Source organism: Poecilia formosa, unplaced genomic scaffold, assembly GCF_000485575.1.
Source record: "Poecilia formosa unplaced genomic scaffold, Poecilia_formosa-5.1.2 Scaffold65, whole genome shotgun sequence".
NCBI lineage: Eukaryota > Metazoa > Chordata > Actinopteri > Cyprinodontiformes > Poeciliidae > Poecilia > Poecilia formosa.
The window spans coordinates 1,556,795-1,570,783 of NW_006800004.1; the positions used below are offsets into that span (position 1 = coordinate 1,556,795).

General features: G+C 40.1%; 1 protein-coding gene across 3 annotated transcripts in view; it reads right to left on the bottom strand.

The window, feature by feature from the left end:
• Positions 1-2,634: 2,634 nt before the first annotated feature.
• LOC103139833 (pre-B-cell leukemia transcription factor 1) overlaps positions 2,635-13,989 on the bottom strand; it is a 79,976-nt gene continuing 68,621 nt past the window's right edge. The window contains exons 6-9 of one of the 3 annotated variants that reach the window (XM_016672757.1): positions 12,731-12,779; positions 9,191-9,303; positions 6,374-6,463; positions 2,635-3,363 (exon numbers count right to left, since the gene is read on the bottom strand). In XM_016672757.1, the coding sequence (XP_016528243.1) occupies positions 3,271-3,363; positions 6,374-6,463; positions 9,191-9,303; positions 12,731-12,779 (345 nt within the window). In that variant the 3' untranslated portion in view covers positions 2,635-3,270. Of the gene's footprint in view, positions 3,364-6,373; positions 6,464-9,190; positions 9,304-12,619; positions 12,780-13,989 lie in introns of all 3 variants that reach the window. The other 2 variants (XM_007554674.2, XM_007554676.2) reach the window with 2 other exon arrangements.

Consider the following 13,989-nt stretch of genomic DNA (forward strand, 5'->3'; position numbering starts at 1 on the left):
GTGTGTGTGTGTGTGTGTAATGCTCCACTTGTGAAAGTAAATCTGTTGGAGCTTCTACGTGGCAACAAAGCAATCCTGAGTGCCACCCTCCCAGACACGACAAATAAAAAAAATAGGATTAAAGATATAACCCAGCAGTTTTTACAGTGTACCAACCACACATGAAAAACGACAAAACGTCAATGTAAGCAACAACAAAACCCCCCTGATTTATTTGGAGTACGCATTGCCAGTACAAATAAAGAGCAGAAAACCCCCCTCACCTTCCAGCTAATGTTCTTGACAGACAAACAGGTTTGATTTGTGATTAAAAAGACAATATTTCTTCATTTGATACTTGCTTTTTCTATTTTTTTTAACATAATCAGAGATCTTAAAAGTTAAAACCCATCAAGAAAAAGGTTCCACGGTTTCACTCTGAAATCCTCATTTAAAAAAAAAAAAGACGGTATAACATCCAAAACACTGCAGTACGTTATTTTATTGAAGAACAAAAAGACATGCAACAAATAAAACATTTCATGTTTTACAAATTGTTCCTTTTTCCTCCCATGTCTTCTTCTTTTTTTTTTCTTCCTTTCATATCCCAAAACTAAAAAAGCGTCATCACATGAAGCTTCGGTAATATTTGACAGGCAAATGTGAAAAGAAGTGTTGCGCCTTCTTTGGGAAAAAAAAAAAGAAGAAAAAACAGTTCTTGTGTTTTCCTTGCATGGCCGGCGCTGTCAGTTCTGTCCGATGCCTTCTTGTCAGTTCTGTCCGATGCCTTCTGAAGACATGAGTGAGGCAGGTTCTGTCCCCCCCCCCACCCTGCAGGTGAGAGGGGGCAGGGTGGGGGGGTCACAGTCATCCCAATGAGTTGGTTTGGTGTGAAGACTCCACCGCTGGAGCTCTGAAATCCACGATTTCAAACAAGTGTAATAAATACAAACACATCTTTAGAAAATAAGAATAAAAACAAAACATTTTGTGACTTCTGAGGACCAAATTTAAAGATCCGTTGGGTTAAAAAAAAAAGAAAAAAAGAAAAGAAATAAAAAAGATGTCCGTTAAAAAGCAGGTCAGGACAGCAGGCTTCAGTCTGTGGTCTGAGTGCATAACAACAGAACAAAACCATCCATTTCCAAAGATGTGAAAGAGGTGCATATCTACATACTGTACACAGAGCGCTGTTGGGCTGATTGACGTACAGACAGAGCAGACGCAGCTGAGACCAAAACAAACCAAAGAGACGCAGATCTCATCAGGAAGTGCAAGCAGGGGAGCGGCGTGCGTTTGGTTCTGGGTTCTCTGTGTTCACACTGCATCTATTTGGCTTTGAACACAGGACCCTCCCTCACTGGTCCTGCTAAAGCTCATCCGATTGTTTTTGGTATCAAAGTAGTGTTCATGTTTTCATCGGCTAGTCATGTACGGCTCAGATGATAAACGTTACAATAAAAGGTCGCACGTTGGTAAGTGTTGTCTCTTTACGAACAGAGAAGAGGAAAAAAGAAACTTATCTGTGCCAAATATTTCTGATTCTTCCAGCTTTTGATTTTTCACCGGGTTATGTGTAGAAAAAATGATTTTTGCTCAATATTTGGCACAAAATCTGTCCGGTGTTTACTCAAGGTGAAGCTCTGATCATGTGTGGACATGCATCAAAACAGATTTGGTTACCAGCAGTTTTTGGCCTGATTTACTTCCATGTCTAGCGTTATATTCTCTCCCATTTCTATCCTCCAATCAGCAGGCGGCGTTGTGCTTCATGTCATATTGACCTGCTGAAACATCCCTGTAGTTTCTGATTCTTTTTATTTCCTGGATTTATGCATGCGGCTGGACATTTGTCTGAATTTGTGTCATTTCAGTCTGTTAATCGCAGAGACAGAAGTACTTCAATACTTTTTCACTACATGACTCAACAAACCGTCCTTTCCAAAATTATTTATACTTTCTCACATTTTGTCATTTTACAACCACAAACCAACACAAGATCACAACATGGCTCCTCTATTAACACTTTGACAGCATAGAAGGTCCTATAAAAAGCTCAGCAAATACTCAGGTCCACTAATTGCTAATTACTGCTGGCTAGTATGGAGGAGCTGAGTCAGGGAGTTGTGCTTTGTGTACCAGAAGGTCTGTAGCTTGGAAACTGCAGCTCTGAGAAGGAGCTGTGTTTCGAAGGCGGAGGTAGGTCCACCCAGGTGTTTTGAACAGCTCAATGGTTACCATGGAGATTAAATTATTTCTCAAACAAGCATGAAAGAATCAAAGCACCACTCCAGGTGTGTCTTTGATGATAATATAACATGATGTAAATCTAAAAAAACTTTGATTTTACACAACACTGCCCCTTTAAGAAATTTTCTAAAATTTGAAGGTTCTATTAATTTTTTTTAAATTAATTTCCATTTTATGATTTTCAAATAAGTTGTAGTGTTTTTTTTTAATTTAAAAAATAAAATCATAAATAAAGGTATGATAAAAAATGGTAATTTTGTTTTGAAGGGTCGTGTAGCTTCATTGTTCAGTTGTACCGAAGACAAAAATGTCTCTTAATGTAATAAAGGCTGCTGACTCCTGTTCTGCTGAAACATGGGAGGCTGAATAGATTGTAAATTCATGACGCACTTATCAGATTTTTACTTGTTTCTAGAAGTTTTATGTGTAACATATATCCACATTTTTCATCCTCTTTCTTTTCATGCACTTTTTTTTGTTGTTGTCAATCACATAAAATCCAATCAAAACCCGGTGAGGTTTGTGGTTGTAAGCAGAGAGCATGCGGAAAAGCTCAGAGGGATGAATCTCTGCAGGATGTTAGTAAACGAGATTAAAACTGAACCCAAATTCACCTCCAGGGCTGAACTTTGGCAAGACGGAGCTGTAAAAACAATCAGGCTGCAGGAACGATGATGCTAAATGGGAGCAGTTGAATCGCTTGCTGTGTTGGAGCTGAAACCAGAGGTAGCATGAGTGTGTTTCATGTGGCCACTCGGTGGGCTGGGAGCGGACAGTAGGAGTTCATGATAGAAAGTGAAATACAAAGAGGCAACTTGGACATCGAGTGGAAAATATACAAACTGTGAAGCCCAGACGTGAGTTCTCTCTGCAGGCTGGCGAAGCTGCTGAGGAGGTCCAGACAGAAAGAGGAAAAAAAAACTACAAAAATGGTGGAAGCATTGTCCCCAGACCCCGACTGCCTCGAGTCACATCCAGTCCTGCAGGATGGGTGGGGGTGGGGGGGAGGAGAGCGGTGGGTGGGAGTCGGAGAGCGGAGGATCAGTTGGAGGTGTCAGAGTGAACGCTTCCTGGTCCTTCTGTGGGGGAAGTCACTGAGGAGGGGGTGGGAGCGTCGGGCCAGCCTCCGTTAGCCTGACACACAAACACACACAAAGGACAGTCAGTCACTTATGGAAATATTTACAGGTAAAAATCATTCTGCAACTTTAATAACAACAAATGGGGTCAAAATTATGCATACTGTCCCATCGATATATCATTCAGCATCACTTTCCACCTGATTTTCAAAGACTGATATGTATTTTTTTAGCACAATCAGATATGTTACTTTGAGTCATTATGAATTTCTATTAAGTGAAATATGACTTAAAAGAAATCTGACTTTGTAATTTAACACTTTGAAATTAGGCCTCTGTCTCTTTAAGAAACTCCTGCTCTTTCTGAAACTCCGCCTTCAGGAAGGCATCACAACATGGCTCACCTAATAACCCTTAAACATTAAAAAAATAAAATAAAATCACAAAGAAGTAGCTCCTATGAAGAGCTTGGAAACTGCAGCTCTGAGGAGGAGCTGCACCTTGAAGGCGGGGCTATGTCCACCCAGGTGTTTATCACAGCTGAATGGTTGCTGTGGAGATTAAAGGATTTCTCAAACTTCCATGAAAGAATCAAGGCAACAGTCATCAGAATCACTCTGATGAGTGAAAAACATTACGACATGATGTGAAGCTCAAAAAATTCCATTTTACATAACACTGCCCCTTTTATCAACAAACTTCTGCTATAATTCTGACTGGATATCTGAGAGCTCTAGCTGGCAGAAAAGGTGGATGTTGGTTCTCTGTCAGGAGCGAGAAGGTTTCACATCAACGCAGACTGAGAAGGACCAGAAATGTGGTGCCAGTGCTGCTGCTGCACCTCACAGAGTGGATGGAAGGATGAACTTCAACTTCATCTTAAATCAGCAGCTGGACTTTTGAAACTTGGGCACAAGTGGGCGTTCCGACACTATGTTATGTTATGTTATGTTATGTTAGATAAACCTCTAACAGATAACAGGGAATTCTAACTGAAGCTAACATTGTTCCACAGAGAAAAAAATAGTTTAAATGATTAAAACTATCAAATTAAATAGAAAAATTCTAGATGAGTAAAACTGAAACTTGAAGTTTTCTGGCAGATCACTGATCTTTAAAAAAAAAAAAAACCTCACCTGCCGATTCAGAATTTGGCTGATACTGATTTGTTTTGTCTGAATAAACAATAAATATAGCAGCAAAATCACTAGGTTATGGATGCACATGAGATCAGCTTATATATCAGCCAAAATTAAGCAAACCAGGGTCATTTTATGGCTGCACCCCTAGTTATTAATAACTTTTTTAAGAAGACACACAACCTTACTTTAACTGCATCCATAAAAACACCAACTATACTGTCAGGACTGCCAGAACCAGAATCAAATCAAACAGATGTTTTGACAGAAACGGATCAAATCAGAAAATGTGATCCACTAAAATGAATATTTCAAGACTTTTAGACAGTAAGGAAAACATCAGACATCTTTTATTTAAAAATAGGTAAACTATAAGTTTCCTTGAGAACAAGAACCATGCAGTGAAGCTGACTGTTTTATTAATCAGTCCCAATAGGAGTTCCTGATTGTTTATGCAATCAGTTCCTCATTAGACCCTTTCCAACGATGTGGGAAAAACATTTTTATTCCTTAAAGAATTTAAATAGTTTGAGTTTTGTTTCTCTCCATATTGATCACGTGACATTAAATAAGTCTGTGGCAGCAGTGTAGTAAAAGTAAGAAATACTGCCACTTTCAGGTGGGAGTTAGCATTGTTTGAATCCAATGTTTTTGACTACTTTTTTCCAGAATATTTGAAATAAACTCAGTTATGAATTAGTGTGAAAAAATGTGAGGATCTATTGATATTGCATGAAATTGTGAAAAACTGCAGGGACAGAATAACAGGGAGCAAATTATCTAAGGAATACACTCTGGGTTGATTAAGGAACTAAAATACAACAAAACCTGTTTCAAAAACCCAAAGAAAAATTTGCCTTTCATACCAGAATAAAAAAAAAGGGTAAAATGAAGTGTTGTAAAGAAGAAGCATGAGCGCAGCAGACCCCCCTCCTCTAACTTCCAAGCCATGGCTACATAAATCACAGACCAACAGCCTGGCTGACAGATATCCTGCTCCTCCATTATGCATCGCGGGGCTTCTCTACAGGCCGCAGCGCTGCAGAACACGGCGTAGTGTGGCAGTGAGGATGTGGAAGATGTGGTAGAGCAAGCAGGCGTCCAAGGAGAACTGCATGTTAGAGGTCAAAGGACTGGGAGGGAGCGGGCCCTGAATACGTTAGCGGCCTCTCAGGGTTAGCGCAGCCGGCTGCGGCGGCCGCTCCCAGCAGCCGGGGAGCCTATTTGAATACGCAGCCCGTGTTTTTCTATGCGGGAGACATTTCGTCTGATTATCATATGGCCAGTGAGGCAGGACGGCGACAGCGGAGGAGGCGAGGCGAGGCGAGGCGGTGACCGTCCTCGTCCTCTCGGCTCGCTGTCAGGGCCATTAAAGAGACAGGAACATGATCTGAGCAATGCGCTTGGATTGCTGTCCCAGGCCCACACTCTGCTCTCCTTGTGTCTGTCTTATCGATTTTCCCCTTTACGACACGGCTTGTCGCTGTGAATTTTCCTACTCTTTGCTGCCGCCAGCTAACACCCCCCCACCCACCCCCCCCACTTCCACACCCCAAACTCTGCTGCAAAATAAGACAAACAAGACCAGAACACACCCCTGTGGCGAACGAGGAGGCCGCTGCAGCAGCAGAAAGAGCTTTTATTTTTACCGGAAGCTTCAGGCTAACAGCGGGTCAGGTGGAGGGAAGGAGGTGTCACCTGGGCAGGGGTGGGGGGCAGCAGGTGTCTGGACGGGTCTGATGGGACGTGACAGGCTCTGCATATGTGTTTATGTGTGTGTGTGTGTGCGTGTGTGTGTCCGGTGCGATATGCAGCCAATCAAATGGGTTACCGTGGAGCTGAGACAAGTCCCACTAAGTGGCATTGTGAGCCCCGTGGCGTCAGAATAATTGGCATGGAGAGAGAAGAGGGGAAGAGGTTGCTTACGTTGATGCCCTGCGGACTGTACATCTGGTTGGCTGTGAGTCCTTCACTGTATCCGCCTGTCTGACTGATAACATGGCGAAGGGTATCCACCTGAAACATCCCCAAACAGCAGACAGAGCAAGGTCAGCGTCAGCACGAAAAATCACCAGAGATCAGAGCGAGGGACAGCAACTCTACAGGGTTCTGTCCTTGGAGACAACAGACAAACACAGCTCAACGAAGACAAGTACTCACTTTCTGCTAGCAAAAAATGGAAATATTTACATACATGATGAAATATTTACTTGATGAAAACATAATTCTTTGTCTGATTGAGGAATCAGTGAATTGGGAATAGTCCTTTATTGGATAGACCAACACAAAACAGTGCATCTGTTGAGATGTGGAGGAAAAAGGATTCATGATTTTACAAATGAAACTTCTGGAAGTGTTGAGTGCATTTCAATTAAGCCCCTTTACTCTGATACACCTAAATAAAACCCATAAGGAACTGACAGGCAACACAAGGGAGTTGGTAGAGGGGGGCAGGAGGGTATTTCCAAAATCTGGTTTTTATGACAGATTGACAAGAATAAAGTCACTATTGAAAGGAAGCCATAAGAAAGTCGGACAATCTGTCACTAGCTGCGTTTCCATTTGCGTTTCGATTGTGTTTCTTATTTAATGGAAATTGCACCAATTAGAAATACAAAAATAAATTTGCTTGTTTAAAAAACTCACCTTGTTCTGTAAAACATTTTTGAGCTACAAGGAGGTATTTTTTTCGACCATATTGAAGTTAGTGTAGTATCATGTAGTTCACAAAACACAAAACTCAACACTTTTTTCGCATCACACGAATCACGTGATCAACAAATAGGTCACTACTAGAGGAAAAGACAAAGAAGACAACAGGAAGTGATAGGAGGATGATGGAGCTGCATGGTTTTTTTAATGACTAATCGTGAACTAACTTATTCATGTGTGATTTCGATTGTGTTTCTTATTTAATGGAAACACAGTAATTACAAAATTGTGTTCTTTCAACATTAGCGGAATAATGACAAAGTTTTGCTCACATTTGAAATGGAAATGCAGCAACTGTCACTGTTGCTCTGCTATGAGAGAGGACTAACTGGCAGACCCGCTTAACAACAGTCACCCCACTGTTTCCAAGTTAGTGACTTTGTTTCTATGTTTAGTGACATTTCAGTCACAAACACCATTTCAGTCAAAATCAGAATCAGAAGGTCAGGCTTTTTAAAGATTAGTGATCAGCCAGAAAAATGCAATCGGTGCATCCCCACTAAGACGTCACAGGTCATATAGGCACGATATCACAAAGATATCACCATCGCAATACCAGCAGGCACAATATTGAAATTGCAGAGGACTGTTTGGAGTGAAGTGGCTACTATATGTGAAGAGCTATATATGATATGGAACTTTTATTTATACATTTCTGTTGTGAAACAGGCCTTACATTTTATTATATCTCTATATGTGAAGAGCTCTTAGGTTGTAGTTTTCATTCTGATGCAATTTTACATCAGTTGTTCAGAGACTTTCAGCAGCAAACGCTCACACCGGACATGAATAACATTGCCAAAAATGCTAAAGGTCAGACAGAGTAAAGACAGGAAAGTACTAGTATATCGAACCAGATATCGTCATCGTAATATTTACCAACATTATCGCCACGGCAATATTTTCATTAAATCGTGCAGTCCTATAAGGGACAAAGGACACATGTGGAAGAAGGTTCTCTGGGAAAACGAGGTCAAGATTGAAAGTGAACTGGAACAGAGGAAAACTAACATCACACATGATCCTGAAAACACCGTCCACATTGTGAGACATGGTAATGGAAGCATCATGTTGTGGGGATTCCATCAGTAAGACAAAATTGATGGGAGGATAGATGGAGCTAAATGCAAAGCAACGCTGGATACGAAGGCTGCAAAAGACCAGAAACTGGGCTGGAGCGCCACCTAGCAGCAGGACGGAGCATTTACAGCTACACACCAGCAGACTGAGTGAGAGGTGGCTCTACAAGGTTTCAGCTCAGGGGATGATTAACACAAATGCACTTCACACTTTACAGATTTTTATTTGTAGCAATAATTAAACTTATAATCTTTTTACCTTCCAATAAAATACATTGAAGTTTGTGGTGAAATAGAAAATATTTCCAAAAGGTTCAAGTTAATAATGAGAAAATATTCTGAACATCTAGACCCTTTGGAACATGATTTAGTTATTATTTCGGTGGCAGAAAAAACATGACTTCATAGTATTCTGACAATAGTTTTTCCCCGACTACATGTAGTTTTTATTAGCTTTTACTTTATTTCTTAATTTTATATATATATAATTGTATGAATGTTTGTATTTTGTGTTGGAAGGTTTATGGGACCACGGATGGAAGGTAGCTTTCTGCTATACTCGGTACATTTAATGTTGTGGTAATGTTATTTACCACAACATTAAATGTTCATTAATATGCACTGTAACATTGAAATAAAATCAATCAGTCAAATAAAGAATATGTAATAACCAACACAATAACTACAGGTCACTATCAACCCTGATAGTTCTTGGAACATTTTTCAGTACAAAGAACATTTCAAACATGTTTTATTCATCTTGCACCTTAACCCCAAAGCAAACCCTAATAATCTAATCATTTATTCACAGCTTGGAGTGAATATATTTCATAGATTTAGTGAGGACTAACTGCGTTATACGTCATAACTGCAGGCAGAGGACCAGTAAGGTAATGTATGTTCTAATGAAAGCAGTGGAGGAGCCTATTTCCTGTCCAGCACTGGGCCCTACCTGCGACTGCACGTTGGCTCCCACCTGAGCCCCTTGGTACGAGTCCCCATTGAGAGACTGCACGCTCATGAACAAGTCCCCGGAGTTTGACATGTTAAAAGAGCCAGCAGAACCTGGAAGGAGAGAGGGAGCAGTGGAATCACAGAGAGCCAGCAGGAGAAGCAAGACGAGCCGTTCAAGCAGCATGCACAGGTTAGTGAGCAGCAGCAGCAGCAGAAGCAGCAGAAGCTGGCTGACATCAGAGCTGCTGAGCCAGGAGAAATATCCACAGGGACAGTCTAGGCTTTAACGTTAATGTTACACACAGAGGGAGCAGGCTGTTTGTTAGGCAAACAGGAAATAGAACAGGAAAATGCTCTCTTCGGCTGTGATTATCACTGACTCACTGACAGAGTCTTCTATCACCACAAACAAACACTTTTTTTTAACATTTGATCCATAGTATATGAGTGAAAGCAGGCTTCTGTCACTTATATAGAAAAGCTCCCTGTTTATGCTAGGCTGAGCTAGGAAACCACTTTTCACTCGTCATAAAGTCTAACAGTTAAACATCTTCAGAAAAGCTTTAAAAAATTAAGTCCAGTATTTCTTTTTTTCATACCATTTTTAAAATTATCACATTCTGTCATATCTGTCATAAGAACAGATCTAGATAGACATTAGCATTGCTATGTTCCAACTTAGCAACGCTAATGCTAATGCACCAAAGCAAAACCAGGAATCAGTCACTAGAACAGAAATGGAGAATAAACATAAAAACTTCCAACTTCTGAGGAAATAGTATTTGTTGTATGAAGTCATAAAAAACCCTGCCATGCTTTAAATAGCAATTCCGGAGGTTTTAAAATGGCAAGCGTTGTTTGAATTAGGCTTGTTTCCAGATCTGAGCAGGTCTCTGGACAGTGTTCTGAAACTTTGACACCTGTTTTCTCACTGATCTCTTTTGATGAGCGCCAACATTCAAATGGCCACATCTTCTTCATTTTTTTTTCTTTTTTATGTGTTTTAACATCATTACAAAGCTTCTAAACTTTCAGAATCTGTAACTCAAAATGCTCCCACTGAAAATCGTTCCTGGTGTTCCCGTGGCCAGTCACATTTATTTTATCCTGTGTGAACTAAAAGTGGCTTCATGGACATATGAAGAAGGGGACTATCATTTTTCACTTGTGTCTACAAGGAGAGAGGAAGGTGAAACGATATTGATAAGAACCCAATGTGGTGATACTCCATAGGAAACATGGAAGCAGCTCTCAGTCTCAGGCTGGCTCATGGTGGCCATTTTTTATTTTTTATTTCCCTTATCTGCTATATGTTTGAGTACAGTCATATACATTTGTATGGACCCCCAATAAAGACATGTTAAAAATCTGAAAACAAATTCATCTTTTATTGCAGTAGTATAATTCAGCAATGAAAAGTGTTTATGTAATTTAGGCAGATTTAAACAGTGGGGAAAAAAAATCCCATGTTGAGAATTCATTGATTTTTACCAATATTACTGCTGTCATTACTGATACAGTCATTACACTCATACAGTTCCTTTAAAGTAAATGTAACAAAGCCATTCTTAAAATGGAGTTTTTGATGAGGCGATCAGCTTCTCCAACTTCTATTTAGCGATCTGTGGCTTTTTATTCATAGTATGACTAAATCAGTCATTAGCCACTTACATTAGGTTCTTACACGGGGGCTAATGTATGTTCCAAATGGAAAGCAAAGTAAAAAAAAAAAAAAAGCCTCACTGTTAGAAAACTGCATCTTGTTTTCACTAAATCTCCATAGCAATCATTACAATATCGTTTACACACCAACTAGATGTTTGGTATTGATCCAAGAAAAAAATTAAATATTTTCTGTTCTACCATGACAAATATCAACATGTGGTGTTATCTGTGGCCGTGTGTTTTCGCTGAGAGTATGATCTGGATTTAAAGCAACAAACACTCCAAGTTCGTTTGGCTGGAGAAAAGGGATGAAAGTAGCTCACTTCCACTGTGAAGCTCGATGGAGAATCTGTCATGCTGTGGGTTAGTCTCTTTTCAAGGCCCTGGGATCTTTGTTTGAGTGCGTGGCATCATGAACTCTTTGAAATACTCATGAATTTTGACTTTGTTGAAATGCAGCTGTGTGGCACAAAAACTCATGCCAGGGGCCATCATTGAAAATGGCCTTTGGGGCCACACTTTGGACACCCCAGATCTACTGAAGTTATGCAAAGTCATTCAAATGTACCTTATTTTACACTCCAAAATCTTTTAGAACCTAAGACCTCTAACACCTAGAGTTGTCATTTTGATTTTTGTACGAATGTATTAAACAGCCGAGGTTCCAAGAACTGTGGTAAACGTGATTTTATTAAATGAACAGTATTATGTAAAATCAACTTTTTTGAACTTTGCATCATGCTATAATTACATTATACCTGGAGTGCTACCTTGATTCTTTAATGCATGTGTGAGAAATCCTTTAGTCTCCATGGCAACCATTCACCTGCATAAATTGCCTGGTGGAGACGCAGCTCCTCCTCAGAGCTGCAGTTTCCAAAATTCTGCCTCAAAGAGCAGTCCTCCCCCCAAGACTCTCCACTCAGCTCCTTCAGACTAGTCAGCAGCAATTAGCAAACACCTGGTGGAACTACTGAGCTCATTATAGAAGTTACCTCTCAGTGAAACACCAGTAAAACATTGTTAAAGGGTTAGCAGCGATGTTATGATGACTTCTTGAAGGCGGCGCTTCAAAAAGAACAGGAGCTTCTTAAAGAGACAGAAGCCCAATTTTAAGGTGTTAAATTATGAAGTCAGATTTCTTTTAAGTCATATTTAAGCCTCTTTATAACAACTGGAGGTAACATAATTACCTAACACTGTCCTTTTAAAAACAAATATTTCTTATGACTGTACTTCAGTATAAGGTGAGTTTGTGCTACTGCAATAAAAGGTAAAATCATTTTTAAGGGTTGCTAAACATTATTACCAGGGGTGCCGACACATTTGTCCATATATCAGAGTTTTTGGCCATTTGTACTACCAGACGTATCTTTCGAATGCCATTAGAAATCATTTAACACAGTGATGAGGGCACACAGGATTAATTGAGAGCAAGTAGAAATGACAGTAAGGACATGGAGACTGCATGAGGGCTCAGGTTGCTTAAACTCTAACAGCTCTTTTCCACATCGCTCAGAGCCATACTAAGCAGATGTAGGCACTAATAATACTTGCTGAGTATAAGCATTGAGTCTATTTATGGAAATAACAGTGCATAATTATGTGATGGGCATAATTTATGTAGAATAGTGGCCTATTTAGTCCTTTACAAAGGAGCGTTACAGCATCAGCACTAATAAAAGCCTTAAATGTGTTACACTGATGGACAGAGAGGAAGTATATGTCTAACCCCAGCAGAGCCAGGGACTTCCTGTCTCACCTGCAGAGTTTGGAGTGGAGGGTGAATTTGCTTGGCTTCCATGTGAGGATGCATTAGCCGCATTCACGGCAGTTCTTGCAGCATACATGTTGGCTTCTTCTTGGAACTTACCAATGTTTTTCTTGTATCTGATTCTTTTATTCCCAAACCAGTTGGAAACCTGAGCAGACAGGAACGAGAAAAAAAAGAGAAGAAAGTTTACTTCTCCAGACATACAGCCACACAGAGCCTCTTTAAAGAATAGTGTTTAGCTTGAATGGCCTTTAATGGCATGTGGAACACTGCAGAGAGCCACTGTCAGGAGTGCGGGCTGCACAGACTGGTGCTGTGAATCTGCATTAGTGCCAGAATGGAATGATTGCCAATAACAGTCTCATTATGTCACCATGACTGCAGCTATCATCAGAAGTCACGCAAGCACCAATCAGTCAACTTCCGCTAACACCCATTACGGCTAATGGACTCCCAGATGAAGCCAGGGGGGTAATCCCAGCCCTAATGATAAACAACATTAAAATGAAAACCAAATCAATCCTCCAAAGTTTCTAATAGACAGAGTAGGTAAACATTCTCCTTTGTTATAGCCAAGAAACTGAAACTCCACAAATCACCGAGCTACCGAGCAGCTTCCACCGTCGAGCCCAGCTGCATCCTTAGATCATTTGGTAGAAATTAATGAAAGCAACTGAGAAAACAATCCATTCCCACATGATGGATTCACAACACAAACTGCTGTTTACCTTGGCGTTGTCATTGTTTTCCTTATTATCAATTCTCACAGGATTGAAACAAGTGGAGTTGCTGAAGTGTAGAGATGACACAAACAACAACAACAAAAAAACATGAACAGGATTTTTAAATACTTCACAATTGTGTGATGCCACAAACTTTGGCACAATTCAGATGTCTTTAGTCGTGTGATGAGTTCCTATAACAGTTACAGTAGGTCAACATGGGACTGGATTAACATGGGACAAGTATTAAATATTCACTATTTAAGCTCAGGTTTCTGTCTTAGACTTATCAGCTTTAGAAAAGCTAATGCTGCCTTGTGCTAGTGGCTATTTTTGTGGAATTTTAGTTGGAATTGTGCAGTGATGACTGGATGTGAAGGATGGAGCAGCTACTTTAGCTCCCAATTAAAAGACTCGTCCTAAATCCCATGTGATTCTTTCTACCAGACATTGGAGAGTGGACCTGTGCTGTTTCCAGGATGCTGGTTATTTTGTAGCTACTATTGTTATTGCTTTGTTCAAGAAGAAGTCCAGTTACAATGTCTTGTGAAGGTATTAATATCCCTTCTACGTTTTCATGTTAATTCATGTTAACAATAATAATGCGCATTATTTAGGGATGCACAATATATCAAC